Source organism: Cynoglossus semilaevis, chromosome 7, assembly GCF_000523025.1.
Source record: "Cynoglossus semilaevis isolate Cse_v1.0 chromosome 7, Cse_v1.0, whole genome shotgun sequence".
NCBI classification, from domain to species: Eukaryota; Metazoa; Chordata; class Actinopteri; order Pleuronectiformes; family Cynoglossidae; genus Cynoglossus; species Cynoglossus semilaevis.
In genome coordinates, this window is record NC_024313.1 from 1,291,258 (window position 1) to 1,307,524 (window position 16,267).

General features: G+C 42.2%; 1 protein-coding gene across 1 annotated transcript in view; it reads left to right on the top strand.

The window, feature by feature from the left end:
• Positions 1-8,428: 8,428 nt before the first annotated feature.
• armc2 (armadillo repeat containing 2) overlaps positions 8,429-16,267 on the top strand; it is a 29,337-nt gene continuing 21,498 nt past the window's right edge. The window contains 8 exon segments of the mRNA XM_017033897.2: positions 8,429-8,776; positions 9,263-9,498; positions 9,606-9,678; positions 10,074-10,239; positions 10,640-10,751; positions 13,364-13,431; positions 14,023-14,133; positions 16,011-16,195. Of these exon segments, the coding sequence (XP_016889386.1) occupies positions 9,290-9,498; positions 9,606-9,678; positions 10,074-10,239; positions 10,640-10,751; positions 13,364-13,431; positions 14,023-14,133; positions 16,011-16,195 (924 nt within the window). The 5' untranslated portion in view covers positions 8,429-8,776; positions 9,263-9,289.

Consider the following 16,267-nt stretch of genomic DNA (forward strand, 5'->3'; position numbering starts at 1 on the left):
AGCTTTCACTTGAATGTCTGTAATTTCCCCCCAGGCCTTCTCCACCAGATATGAACACTGAGCCTAACTGGACAGCTGCGACACTCTTCTCCTTATTTCCCTCCATTTCCTCGTCCTCTCTGGAACAAATACACCAGTTTCTCTTGCCAACCTGCTGTCATAAAACATTCTGTTCTGGGTTAACCGACAACTGTGTGTGTGTGTGTGCGTGTGCACGTCCGTTACATTGTGTGTTCACAGCAAGATCTTGAGGGAAGCATTGAGACTTTTTTTCTGCTCTCTGTTGTGACTGTAAAGCCCAATACGCCTCACCCTATTTTTCCAGGTAAATGTACAGGTGAAAACACTATCATTTCAAATATTACTAATTTATTCCTAAACATAAATATTTTACAGCCCCCTCTGTATATTAATTTGTTAGGCAAAGCTAAGGTGTGAAGCTCAGTTTGGTTGAACCCCAGCTTCTCGTTAGCTTCATTTTCTTATTCTCATATATCAATCTCCAGTCTCTCACACACCCTGTACTTTCCACTCTAACTTATTCACTGATGGCATCCATGCCGTACTGTATGTAGAGTCTATGAAAACACTTACACAGACATGGAGACGCTTGATGCTGTGCACACACCCACATGGGCTGATCTGTCTAATGACCTGTGAGTCATCAATGTGTTAGAAATGAGATGTGATGGATCTGCGGTGATATGACCATTAGTGAACATCCCACCTTCCCTCCAGTGACATGACGACAGTTTGTGATATCAGTGGTGTGAACCTTGTCTGGTCTTTACCTCTACAGTACACACTCTGAGCACAAACACATATGCCAATAGCGGCTGACCACAAATAGACAGATCAGAGCACTGAGAATGATACTTCTGTGTGTGTGTGTGAGAGAGAGAGAGAGTGTGTGTGTGTACGAGCTAAGTGCTGCAGTGGAATGATGTCATCCTTGTAACAGCACACTGGCACAGAGCGGCTGAACGCTGTCCTGCAGCACCTCTATTCACAGGCTGCGATCAGCGTCATCAAGGCACATTATAGCTCACACTCACAGCTGGTGGTGAGAAATTACTTTGCCTCGCGCTGCAAGGTCCCTTCTCTTATTAAAGATTCACACACACAGAGGCATGCACCGACATGAGGATCTCTGCCGAGGATTTATACCAACATGTTGACAATCCTCTCTCCGCCCCTCGCCTCACTTTCCCTTTGAGGTTTGCAGTATCTGCATTCATATGGCACTTAACAAGTCTGCATATGTGAGGATGTGATCCACAATATCAGTGTGAAAGATGATGATGAGCTGAAGGGAGGTGTAATGACAGGACAGAAATAGAGATAGGAGAGGAAGTGAGAAGAGGAGTCTGATGAGGGAGGAGGAGGCAGTGGTGGCAGCAGGGTGTGGAAGATGAAATCTCTGAAAGTACTTTAGTTTAATGTGGACTGAACCAAAAACCTTCAGGTGACAGTGTGCTACAGATGATTATATGAAGTACAGCCGAATAGAAAGTAATTCACACCTCATCACTCACTTCAACAAAGTTCAATTTCTAATTAGCCTTTTTCTTTAAACCCCAGTTTATTTCATCTAAGAGTTTTCGTCCATTTGAATTCAGCTGATGAAACCATCAAAGTTTTTAAGATTTTGGAAAACAAGCCTGAAGCAGAATTTCAAGGAGTCTCTCTACGGTGATACATCAAATATCAAAAAGATTCCTCGGAGCTGTGGAGCTGGAGGATTACAACAGGCTGCTGTCCTAATATTTCATCTTTCCTCTAACTTTGCCTGTTGAATCTGTGTGTGATCTCCCTGGTGTTGTTCACATCAAACACCTGTGGGTGGAGGTGGAGGGGAGTGGAGTGGAGTGAACAATCCTCACATGCTTCTTGCACCACAGAAACAACTCCATTTGAAGAGACACAAATGAATAGAGAGTAGCAGGATTTCACTCTTTGCCTTTGACTGGTGAACATAGTTCTGAGCATTGATGGGACTGAAGCTCATGACCTCCTGCTGCAGGAGTGCAGACGTGTGCTGTTCCAACCACTGAGCTGATCGACGCCTTTCATTTGAACCATTGATTTGTTTTGATGGTGTGACAGGTCGGAGGGAGTGATTTGATCTGACTATAATGAACCCTCTTTTTTAAAAAGAACCTTTTAATATAGTAGGTGAGCTGGGAAACGTTCGACTCCAGTCAGAACTCTCTTGTTTACACATGTTGATTCTCCTGTGCTGCGTTTCCCCTCATTCATCAACTCCTTCCTTTATCATTCCCCGTAGTAACTCTCCAACAGCTAACAACTCACTGACACAGAGAGGAGGCTGATGCTGGAGTGGGAGAAGAAAGAGAGGTGGATGAAACAGAAGGGCCGCCTTTTATTAATGAGATCTGATCCTTGTGCACACCAAGTCAGTCTCTTGGCGTGTGTGTGTGTGTGTGTGTGCCATTTCCATCAAGCTCGTCCTCTTCCCAATCCATCTGCTGTAAAAGCCCACTAACCTTCATCGTTCTTCCATCCCCCATCGTTTATCCATTTTCCTTGAGCTCTTTACCTCCCGCTGTAACACGTGGCTGCGTGTGACTGTACTAAGCGAGTGCACACCGGGTCAAAGAGCTGCGTTACTGCAGCATTGTAGCACACTTCACCACCAACCTGTCTTATAATGGCCGGCGATCACTCATAGAACAGCAAGTCATAAAAGGACATTTAATGGAACGAGCGAGGAATGAAAATCTCTGTGATATACCGTTTCCTGCATCCTCTGATACTGACCTACATGAGGCGCTATCGTTGAGAGAGTGCACTCATTACTTAGATTAATGTATGTGAGGTGGGGGGTGAGGGAGTATTTAACGTCTTGTTTCTCTGTGGTCTAATTTCAGTTACATAAAAAAGAGGGTTTTCTTTGTTTCCTCTGTGAAGTTAAGGGAAGACCTGGCGTTTTCGACAAGAATGGAGCCACTTGTAAAATGGCTGACTACTTATTGTTGCTTAATAGGCTTATGAAGCCTATAATTTGATTTTATTATTAGGGAAAAGCCAATAAAAACATGAGGAAGTGAAGGTGGTATTCATTATAAGTAGATATTTGAAATATCAGTTGGAGAAGGTGGAGGTAAGAAATGTCCAGTTAGGGCTTCTCTCTATCTACTGACGTGTGCGATGTGTGGTGTGCACCACTCTAATGATTCATAGATAGGTCTATTCGGTGCACAGTCAGTACAGACCCCCCCCCCCCCCACCCCCGCTCCAACCTACTCACACCGAATGTCAAGGTCGCTGAGCTCCGTGTCCGTATATCTTCCTTGCACTGGTTGAAATAGAGGCTATGACGCACACAAAGACCCGGGAGAGAAGGAGTGAAAAAGGGTGGTGTGGACATCACATGCACACACATGTATGAACGTGCATTCATTTGTGCTGGCGTGCATGTGCGTTGGAGTGAGTTATGGCCTGCGCTCACCATTAAAACCACTGGGGAAAGCACACACAGAGTTTCATTAGTCTCCGTCTCCATCTTTGCCTCCCCTCCTTCTGTGCTTCCCCCTGTTTTCTCCACATGTTAAGTAATGGTGCGGGTGATGGTGTGTTGGCTGGTGAGACAAAGAGAAGCTAATCCAGCATAAAGAATGAGTCGTTAGGGAGGAGACGTCAGCGCCTAAAGTCACATCAATCTAACATAGTGCCTTCTTATTCACCACTAGTGTGTTCTTTAAGGGTCCAAATGGCTCAAGAAGCCACAACATGCATCATTTTAAATTTAAACCAATGTTGCTAATGCTAACAGGCCACATATGATCAGCACATTAGTGCCCGACTCTGACAAGTGCGGTAACATTAGGACGAGACACTGGCAGACACCATTCCCAATGACTCCAATTAGCATTTCACTATGTTTCCGTCCTGTGTCTCCAAGTGTTTTTGTGTCTTTAGCATGTGCCCCACATCAGGGTTGCATCTGTGTGTACGGGTTGACGGTTGTACTCTTTGGTGGCAGTGAATCATTTTCCCCAACCGTGTCTTAAAGGCCTCTCTGACATATGCGTTACATGTGTGTTTATGAGTGTGTGCATTCTGGCCCAGCTGTATTCTATACTGTTGTATAGTTGTGTGTTGTGTGAGACTCAAAGTACAATAAAACTTGTGGCTTTGGTCTCTTGCACGACAGACACATGGAATGGAATAAATCTGATTGAAAATATGTTTTAAAGTCTTGCAGTAAGTACCGTGTAATTGTGGAAATTCGTACTTAGATCTGGATCCTGCCGTGGCTTCTCTCTTGGAGATTTCTGACAGAGTGTAAATGTTTGATCTGCTGAGCGTGTCTGTTTGTGTGCAGGGTTTGCATGCAGACACAGAGAAGACCGTCGCCATTAATCACTGGGAGATCATGAGGACGTGTAGTGAACGGAGAGATGCAGCACAAGAACAAAGGAGCACATCTTACTGTAACCCTCACAGACTGATGACTGAGTCGCTCTGCGGTAGGAAGGAGGAGGGGAATCAGGACAACACGACTCTACCGATGAAGGTGACATGAAGTGTGTGTGGCAGTTAATATAGTGCAGGTTACTATAGAGCTCCATAAAACGCCCCACAGAATGTCATTCAGCAGACAGTGGGTCTGTACCAGTGACAGCAGTAGATTTAAATGACATCATTAAATTATTATGCCATAAAAACACTGTGAAGATTTTGACATTGATAAAAGTGTTTATTATAACAGATCACAGTTGTCTAAAGAGAGTGTCCAGTCTTGGTCTGTCAGAATACAGTGTGAGGTGGACAGAATACATGGATAATCCAATGGATTATCTGGTCACCACTGTCTTGACAACCAATATTACATACATAATTACATAACTACATAAATCGATTTGATTCAAGAAAAAATAAATACCTAAGGTCGTTTTTTCGTCAAAGTGTAAACTGCGTTCAAGACCCATAATGACATGATCATCACTCTGTCAGCTCCACTGCTGCACATCCTTCTCATTCTGAGCACTAATCAAAATGCAGGCACCTCCATGTTGATGGGTTTCTATTATTATCTGTGTGGGTGGGTGTCTTGACCTGTCTGACCCGTGTGTGTCTCAGTGTGTTCCTCCTTCACAGCACTCCTCACCAAGGCCATTTAATCACAACCTCACCCTTCAGTTCTTTTTCTTCGTACTCTGTCAGATGAGTGTTTTCTGGGAATTATCTCCGCCCCTAATGTTTTTTAGTTCGAAATTGAAAAAAAAAAATTGAATGTAAGCGTCTTTGTTCATCTCCCAGACCAGAGACTGTTCAACAGCTGCAAAAGGCCATGGTTGCTGCACAGCTCTTTTCCAGGCTGTTTTTCTGTTTATCCAGGGTCACAGTTAAGTGCACGTCTCTCTGAGTGTCTTTGGTGTATCCTTCAATAATGTCTCATCTTTTCCTGCACTTCAATGTTCTGTTACCGTCATTCTATTCACAAAATAACAAAGGAAAAATAAATTTAAAAAAACACCATGTTGTGTAATGTAATAATACGGATATGACATTTTGTGTGCAGTCTGTATCATCATATGACAGCAGGCCCTCTGTGGATTTGAACCCTCGACCTCCAGAATCACCGAGGGGACACTTACTACTGTGACACAGAGTGAAGTAAAGTCCTAATACTCTCCATAATAAACTCCGTCTGTTGAGATGTCTCTAAATCATATTGGCTTATTTAGTGAAATAAAATCTTTAAGACTATATGATTTTCTTTAATATATATTTTGGTAATTCTTCAGATTCCGTGACAGGATAACCCTGTAGGAATAAAAAAATAAATAAACAATCACAGTTACATAATGGAATCAGGCTTAGAGCTAAATACCAGGTCATTACCACTGTGGTTGAGGAATGTGGAGCACATTATACACATGTGCATGTCGGTGCTTCAGGGCAGGACAAATGTCAAAACAGAGCTGACTTACAAAGTGTGCCAGTGTTTTTAAGTATCTCCAGAGAAAGAGTCTCAGAGCTGCATAAAAAACACCAGGAAACAAACAACACAGCTGAACACTTTTTGTTTAGTCTGATTGAAACAGATTGGACCTCAGTTCTAACCATACGGTTACTAAATGTTCTTTAAACCAGTGTAAAGACAGGACAGACAGGACTCTGGGTAATTATGCAAAACATATACTCCTTCATACAGTTCAAACTGATCAAGGTCCTGTCTTGATTTCTGTCTACTTGTCACTGAACTTTCTGGAAAGACTCATGGACTTTGTGTCGCCAATGTCAAACATCTGACCATTTAAAAAGGTTGTTGGCCCGACTCCCTCTAATTAAACTGACTCCCACTGCTGATAAAGAGGGAAAAGTGCCTGCTCTGACAAAAGTTCCTAAAGTATCATCAGTTTTATCTGAATGTGCCAAATGTACAGAGGGTTCTCTCCACTCCTCTTCCTCCTGCATGAAGCAAGACTGATAGAAACTGACTCTGAACAAACATGTTGATCCCATTTAATGAGTACAAAAGTTGAACCCTTAATCTTTGGAGGAGTTAGTGAGGAGTTTGGATTTTTCCTCTCGGTGTGTGCATGACGACATCTGTCAAACAGGCAACAAGTGCTGAGTGAAGGCGAAACGAAACAGTGACTCACCACTGGTTTCTGTCACGTTTCAATTCAACTCCAATTAATCAGAAAAAAACAAACTTTGCTCCACTCAGGTGGAGGTTTGAGTCAGAGATAGAAAAGCTGATGGACTGTGAGTAGAAAATAGAGAGCTGCATGTCAGCACCTACGACCTCTGCCCCCAGATCTGTGGTTGAATGACCAACACAGGAAAGTGATGACTATTTTGTACAAGTACAGGTTCGGATTTATATACATCTGCTTTTGGGTGATTCCATCTGTAATGCTACCTTTTTCACAAACAAAAAGGGCTGCAAAACTAAAGGAGAGAAAAGCACTTTGTCAGGTACACTGTTTTTGCAGTTTTAGGTGTTAAACTTTGGTGTCAACTGCAGTCAAGTGAAAGTGAAGACACCCTGTCCTGTGATGTGTGTGCTCATCATCACACTCTGAGTCTCTGACCAGAGAAGGAGCTGGTTACCAGGGAGACACACCACCTTCCAACAGGATGATGGCTCTCACAAATCGACCCAGTCGTTGCTGTGACGTGGGTGTAGATGGGCATGTGAGTACATTTGTGTGTGTGTGAGAGAGAGAGAATGTTTGGATGGGGAGTGGGGGAGCTGAAAAGTCACCCTGTGTCCACGGGTTATCTCACTCATTTACACCTCGACTACAGAGTCCGTGGCTCAGTCCCTTGGAGCCACCTGTCCTGCCTGTATATCTTCCTCCTCTCTCTTAGTGACTCAGAAACCCATTTAATCCCATTGGCTGGAAAGCTCCATGGTGATGCCCTGTGATTGGGTGTGCCCAGTATGCACCCCGTACCTATCACCTTCACTGTATCCAAGAGACTGAAGAATGTGAGGATATTTAAATCTATCCAAAGATCCACAAAATTGTTCAGGCTCTGACAGTTTGAAAATTAAAAACTGAAGCTCTTTGCCGTTAGCTAGTCACACCTGGTGTTTTAGGTGGTCGCCTGGTGGATGAAAGCCACATTAAAGCATGGGTTGAAGTTCATTATGTATTGATCATGAACTGCAGAAGTAGTCGTCCATTTGTTCTGATTTGTGTATTTAAAAAACAAATAAAGTAAAACACTTTATATAGCTACTGTATGAGTTGATAGTTGTCTGTCACTACTAACATGTAAACCATTCAACAAACGTATCTCTAAACAGCCTGTCCAACATATGACAGCCAGAAATAATGGATTTTTTTTCCTACTGCCTTAGCAAAATACCATGTAGAAGTATAGAAAGTACACAACATTAAAAAACAACAACAGTCCTTCAGCCAAAGAAACATTGTCTGAGTGTTTACATGTGCAAATACACATTAATTATTTTAAGATTACTTTTGTTATAATTTGCAGTTTTTATTTAATTATATGACAAATATTCAACAGTAGATAAGATAAAGATAGAATTGTTAGGAGTTTCACAATCCATCGACATTAACAGTCATTTCAGATATGACATAACTACAACTAAGTTAAATAAACACAAATATCTGTGACTTAGTTGGCGGGGGGCTCCATTAAACTGAATAATCTAATCTGTTTTTGTTGTATAGAAGTCTACACTGCATCGTCACTTCAGGTAAACGACGTCACCGACTCTCGCGAGAACACAGTCGCTCGTGCACGTGAACTTTTCTTGTCAATTTAACAGGAGGACTGGAAAACTGAACAACTTTTCCCTTAAATTGCAGGTATCTGTTTTTATCCCACTGATCGGATGTTGTCGAGTATGATCAATAATCCCTTCAAATAATCTCCCAGGTACGGTTTATCGAGGGTAACGGTAAGTTTATACATTTTATTTCCATTTTAACGGTTGTACTCCATGGTTAGTGACGTCATTGATAGGAGTCTTGAGTTTCACAACCGTTTATTTTTCCAGCCGCTCTGGTCTCATACAGTAAAACTGAAATTTAATATATCAAAGTTAATTATATCTAATTTATTATCTCGTTACAGTCGTGTAAGAACACAAGCGTTATAAAGCTCTGAAGTTGTTTTTTCTTTGGTTTGTTGTCGATTGCACCACGGTGGCGTTGTATCACTATGGAAACGGAAGCATGCACGCGCAGAGGAAGCTCTCATTCTGTCACAGAGAACACCCACAGACGTCAAATCTGCAGAAGCTTTGGAGAAAAAAACAGTAAACAAATCTAAAACTTGATGCGACATTTGAAAGCGAGTTTATTCTGTGAACAACTGCCATTACACGAAGCTCATATTAGCTACGTGTAATAGCAGTTGCTATTATTTAGCTATTATTATTAGCATAACATAGCTACTTTTGGGGTATTTCTTCTTTGCTTTATAAACACACCCATTTCTTTGTTGTTTTTTATTCCCGTTGGTATAAAAACTTCAAATGTACTTACTTAAAGTCTTAATTAAGACAGACTATAACTGACAAAGTAATATCTTCCTTGACCTGAACATATTACAAGGTCAAGGAGTAGGGAAAACATCTTTATCTGCAGCTTTAAATCTAATTCTGTTGAATAACACTGACTGGGGCCATTTTTCTCAGACCAATGAGTTCTTCCACTTCAAATATTTCACGTATCTTTTCCATGTTTTTGTGTTTGTAGCGTCTAACATCATGGAGTCAAACTACTGAGGCCCTCTCTTTCAGTTTACTCTGGCAAACGTCACACTTCTTATGGCGGACAAACCGGAGATCTGCAGCCACTTCTTTTCACCTCGCAACCCATCCAGGAAGACATGTGCAGAGATTGTCCGTGAGGCCCGACAGTCTCTGAGGGTTCAGTCCACCAGGCGACCGTTCACGCCCAGAGACGCTCACAGGCAGCTGTTTGGGACCAGCTCTGTCCGTGTAGACCATGTCAACAGACCTCCATCTTCCTTTAGGTTAGTCACACAACCAAGAATAATTCTTTTACATTAGTGGAAATTTTAGTTTAACTCGTGTTTACATGACATAATCTATATATTATTCCCTGTTTTCCATGAAACAGTCTTCATGCTCAGAATTTTGAGGCTCCTGATTCAAGACCAGGTTCTGGGACTCGTCTCGCTCCACTGGACCATGTAGGTCTTTCATATACTTGTTGTTACTAAAGTTTTGATAATTTTAACTATTTGTTAGTTTAACATGTATCCTTTGAGCCCAGTACATTCAGCTATTCTTCTGGTTTAACTCTACCTATTAATTTCTCAGCTAGTTTTTAATAACATTTAGCCCATTTCTGGGCATGTGTGCTAAGTTTTAGCGGGAAATTCATACAAAGTTGTGAATTTTTGAAAAGTACCTGCCCTGTCCAGATGCAATTGTAAACACAGCAGTAGACATTAAAATACAAAGTAAAAACAATAGTAGCAGCAATAATGGGGACTTGTCCGGGAATATGTGCGATTTTAACGGTAATCAGAACTGGGACTCTTTGTTCCCACCACCGTCTGTGTCACTGTTTGTGTTCAACCAGAAGCCAAAGTTTCCAGTCCTTTCTGATGCTGAGGAAGTCTTTAAACTCAGTCCCAAACCCCCCGCTGAGCCACCGGAAGTGAAGAGAGGGCTTTCAGGGCCACGGGCCCGACTCCTCAGAGCTGGATCTCTGCCGTTGATCCCTCCCGTACAGACAGGCACAGATGGTAAGGCTCAAAAAATAAAAACCCAGTGAATGCATTAAAACACTTTATTATTTCCACTTGTATCATCCTTTCAACTCTTATGTGCAGACCCCAGAGCAGTTTTCTGGAATGTTAAAGAATAGAGTAATTCATGTACTGACATCACAGCTAATTTATATTCTCCGTTGTTGGATTTACTGCTGTTGGTTGTGATGAAAAATGGCCGCTCTGTCTATTTCTCCATAACTCTTAATTCAAACACTGCAAATTTCTGCTATTTGCAGCCATAAAGCAGATAATAAACTAAGAACAGATTCTTTAATCTGCAGCCTCATATACGTGTTGCACACAACACATGAGTGCATATGTCAGAGAAAGGAGCAGAAACATCTGCAAATAACTGACCACTTCCTCTCTGCAGGCCCAGGCTCGGGACAAAAACAGCCATCAGCGAAAAGACTCCACAGTGCGGACCATACCAGTGTCCACAGTTCTGCCCACAGACCCAGTCCACAACGGACTGCAAGTGAAAGGTTTGTTTTCACTCTCTGTTATTCGTGTTCCACTCCTTCTGGCCAAAGCGACACTCAGACAATGAGTTGAAGATTTATGGCTACACAAAGGCTGTGGTGGAAGCTGTTACAAGATGGAGTTTGAGGCCTCCTGTCCTGTTGTCTCGTTAAACCCTCCTCCTTTTTCTCTAACCCTCTCTCTTGCTCTCGCTCTCTCTGCACGTCAACTTATTGTTAAACCTATAAAGAAAATCCAGGCCAGGAGCCAACCAGTTCTTGTCTTTAACATGGTTTTTATTTCTTCTGGTCTAACAGTTAACATGTGGCTAACATCTTACTGTAATCATCCATTTTGCTAATATTTACCATAAAACTATTTTGAGCTAATAAAGGCTTCTTTTTGTGCCAGCTTTTAGCTCAATCTTCCATTTTTTGCTGGCCCTCACGAGGCTAACCGTTAGTTGTCCTCTACTATTATGTATTTATCTAGAGAACTTCACTCTTCTTTGGCCAAGGTTGACCTATTTTTCCTTTTTTGTCCAAATTCACCTTGTTACACTGTGACATGAAGAAAAAGAGAATGTGACGTTTTCCTCCCTCACCTACTTTACTGTTCACTTCATCTTGGGGGCAGTTAAACCCATCTTCTTGGCCTCCTTCCCCAGTGAAAACTGCCTCTATCTGTCATCACCATCACTTGTCAGCTTTTACACCTTCACAGAGCAGAGAGGCTAAAAGCCGGGCTTTTTTTCTGCCGACCTCATCAGCCGTGTGTCAGCACGAGGTGCATAACTCTCGGCATGAGGCCGGGGGGCCTGTCATTACAGCCCATCCACCTATCGATTGGGTGGAGCAGCTGGAGCTTTAGAAGGAAGACCAGACCATAAAACACTTTTACAGGAAATCTGAGCTCTCGCCTGCAGCTCTCCGCCTCCTTCACAGGCCAAGTTAACACACAATGTTTATAGAACTTGTTGCTGACAAGAGAGAGAGAGGGAGAGAGAGAGATGGCCCAGGAGATGAACCTGTGGTCAGTTTAATTAAAGAGGATCGGGTTTGGATGTGAGGCTGGATTTTTTTGATCCATGCTCCTCTGGTTTTGTAAAGGAGACAAGCAGGACTGCTGGAAATAGACTCAGCGTGACAGATTAATATGATGAACTGGATGAGCTACAACGATGAAGAGGAGATTAGACATCCGCTAGGTTTTTGTCTGTGATAAGCCAGAGCTTCATCGCTCCAAATGGCTCTGTATTAGATTTGGATGCCCATCTGGGCAAGACTGGCAGCAGCGTGTGTTGTGACTGCACTGCACTGGCCAGGGCTAAGACGAGGATGAGGTCATGTCTCAGAGAATGCCATATCACACAAAGAGGCCTTATTATCAGTCTCCTAATCCGATCACACAGAGAAGGAAGAGGAAAAAAAAAAAACTCCCATCGAGTCTCCCCCAGCTCTTCCTGCTCAACATGCTCTGTGTGCCAGCTCTTTACTAGTCACTAAATCCTCTCTGGAGTGAAAGTTCACTCTACAGTAACAACCACATGACGAGTTGTAATGTTGGAGTCAAGCAACAGTCGGCACAGATGCTGCAGTGAGTCGGGGAGGGGACATAGTTACAATAGTTGGGGTCAGTGTGGGTCTCATACCTGTCAGTAACAGTGACAAGGCTCAGTGGAGCACGAAGGCTCAGAGAAATACCAGACTTTTCTATTAATGTCCTGCTGACAACTTGACTAAACTGTGCTATATTTCTGATTCAATCCTTAATGATCAGTGACATGCCATAAGACAGGTGTCCAAACATTATCCAGATGAACTGAATATTGAAAGGAAAATACCACAAAGCTAGCAAAACTGTGGCCAAAATGCTGCAAAAATACCTCATGTTTAGCACTGTTTGCAAATAAATGTCAACATTAAACAAGAAATAAAAAAGAACTAAAAAAGAATTAAAATGAACATACATTTACATAACAAAATGACATTAGAAATGTAGAAATCTAACAAGAATAAAGGCTGTGAAAAGCAAAAATTCATAATAAACATTTTAAGGACAGAGAATTTTAAGTCTAGCTAAATAATAGCCTGTTTTAGCTCTAATTTAAAATGGAAAGCATGTTGCTGTTCTAATCAAACACTCGCTATCCATGTGAAAAAGTGAGTCCTCACAGTTGTGTGATTACCAGAGACCGAGACACACACTCGATGAGGACAAGCCACAACACATATGACATGACACGGACTGTGATCACTCTGGAAAAAGAAACAGTGACAAACTGAGGACGCCTGTGGGTGACATCAGTTTCTCTCTGTGACAAAGTTTGACAAACACGCACATCTATGAGCACAGACACAGGGATGAACTTTTTTTTAATCTCCTTTTATTTATTTCTATATATTTTTATCCTGATTGCTTTCAAGACACCAAGTCCCAATCTCTGCTGCAATAGTGCCACCTGGTGGCATTAGGGAAGCATAAGCCTATTATTTTAACATTTATTTATGAATTTGAATCTTTTGTTTGAAAATGCTTTTGGGTTTTCAGTCAATTTTAATTAGAATTAATTAAGTCATCAATACTGTCATGTCCAAACAACAGTAATAATAAAAAGCCACACTCTGTCTTTCAGCAGAATAAAGCAGCCATTTGATGACTCAAGAGTTCGACCCACAAATTGCACAAAAGAGAAGAGAACAGGTTCGTTTTGACTTGTTTTACCATGTTGAGTGGAAATGTATGACAACTTTTTACTTGTGATTTTAACATACATCCTCACAAAATAATGCCACTCTGGCTCAGTCTCAGCAATGTTATTTCACCAAAACAGAGACACACCTCTCTGTGTAACTGAACACGACTTGGTCAAATATTGATCAGGGACTTGTGGGAGTTGTTGCTATGGGCCTAATATCCACCAGCAGAGGCAGGCAGCCAATGGCTGACAGAGCTGTTGGTTTGGGCAACCACAGCTTCCTGCATCACACTGAGCAAAGGTGGGGAGTATGCAAATGGTTTTTTAGTACAAATCCTGTGTGAGGGGCTGCACGCGCTAATGTGCAAAAAACACATGTTTTTTACAACACATGCACCAAAGTCACATGCAAACCACTCTACATCAGCACGGGATCCATTCAGAGGAAGTTACACGGTGACCTGTGACTGCAGTATCAAACTTCCCTCAGTTTTATTTTAGGGCAGTGAACTTGTGAACTGTGGTTGCCACTCTTGTTCCTCTTGCATTTTTGAGGTGGTTAAAAATTTGACTGCACTTTTCACTTCAACCTTCAGGGCCTGAAAATGGACCCCAGCACAAAAGCACAGAGAAGGAGGAGGGCAGCTCAGTGAGGTGGGATGAGAAGATCTGTCCACTCGTCCAACAGCTGGAGACTGCAGCTGCAGGTACAGTTGCCAGTGCAATAACTGAAGCCAAGGACGTGGGACAGGCTTTTGTCACAAATGTTGTATGACACGGCCATGTCAAAGTGTCAAAAAAGGTTTCATGACACCTTTTACAGGTTTTTGGAGGTTGTGGTTTATGCACCACCCAGGTCATGAGCACCTGGTGGCCATAGCTAAATGATTACAAGGCTTTAGGCATGAACAGCACATTTTGATTATGTTTTATATTTGGTTAGTCAGAAGTGTTAACATTTCAAACATTCAGCAACAACTACTTGGTCCAAAATTAGCAGGAACTAAGTCAAAACACAACAGAGAGTTGACTACTGAAGTTAGCCCTAAAGTAGTTAACAGACAGCAAAGAGGCAAAAAAAGTTGGAGTGACAAGAGTAGTTGTAATTAATATAAAAAGACAAAACTCTTTAATCTTTTCATCTTTAATGTTGAAAACCTAGATTGTTTCCTTGTTGTCAACCAGCAGACTGAGAAAATTAGTGCAATTTGTGTCACACACAAAGCCAAACAAAACGGCTGTGATTTTAAACCAGTGAAGAAAAGAACAACACAACGTATGTTGTGTTTGGCGTCCATACGGAGCAGACCTAGCCTGGGACCGCAGTCTAGAACGCATGAGGTCAAACATATATGCATGAAAATGTGAGTGCTTCTACAAAATTAATGGAAACTTCATTTGAAAGATAAATATTAAATATTTATTGTACTGAGTGCTCGCTGGCTCATGCATAAAACACCTTGGAGTGAGATCGAGCGGGAAATTGGAGCAAAGTGTGAGCGGAGTGAGAGAAGATTTTTGGAAATAGCCAAACCCTGTTATTTTGCAGGGAAAACATTTATTTCACCTCAAAAACAAGGGAAAAGCCTCCGCCCTCCATCTTCCTCTGCGTCAAGTTCCGAGCAGCATGTTAGTGAATTGTTTCCCTGCGTCTGACTGTTGAAACTCAAAGCTTCAGAGGAAAGGAAGGGCTGTGTTGTTTTACTGCTGAACAAATGAGCATTGATGTCAGGATTTGACCTCAAAAGTTCCTCATGCAAACAGTAGATGTGCAGCTGAGCCAAAATGTACAGAAAATACACAAAATACCACTGGTGTGTATTTACAGGGACTACACTTACACTTATGCCAAAACACACACACACACACAGTAAGTGCCTTGATTATGGGTCGTTACAAAGAGAGCAAAGTAAAAGTTGGCTACCTGGGCTAATACTGCATTGAATTATGGGGCCTTTGATGGCCCACATACGCTGCCCAGTTTCCACAATGTGGACCACAAACTTAGCATAAACCAAAGATGAGGTGTGATGGAGAAAACATTCAAATATAATCAGTCTAGGTCAGGTCAGATTATCTCTTCCTAGAAAGACTTTACTAATAATTATACAATAAAATATTCCAACATGGACTCTCCACTGCAACATTTGTACATGGCCTTCTTCTGGCTCTACTGTGATGAAGACAATCATTTCTGACCCAAGCGAGGGCAAACTCTGGTTGAACTTTGCAGTCTATATTTTAGATACCAATGTGTACCACTGCATACCAAATGTGGGCCACGAAAATGCTGCGAGTCATTAATTCTTTCCAAACATCATTTTTCCCAAAGGTTTTTATTGGAAAAATATTCTCTGTTCATGACTCCTTATCCCAGAGGTCTCCAGAGGTACTGCAGGTTGCCGAGTACTTCTGTTTGGTTGACCCTTAATATTTGAGCAGTGAAGTCAGCTAGTGTTGCTGTAGGTTTTGGGTTTCTTCACTGGTTCACACTAGTTGACCAAGTTACCCACAACTCGACCTGGACTTCCTTTTATTCTCTTTATCACATACTCCTGTAACATCTTCTACCCTATAATGCCAGGCAGCAGTAACATCTCAGTGGAGCATCTGTGTGATCTGTGCCATCGTCTTCATTGCATCTTGGCGGAGGCGGACATGCTCAGCCGGCGCTGTAAGAGGAGGTCAGGGATTCTCCGAGCCCTGTTCCGCCTCATTGACCTCAAATCAGCGCAGCTCAACCTGCACATTGCCAAGCTCTGCCTGGAGGTGAGTCATCTGTGTGTCTGCGTTGGTGTAGACGAGAGGTTCAGGTGGGGGTTGGGGAAGGGGGTGGGAGGG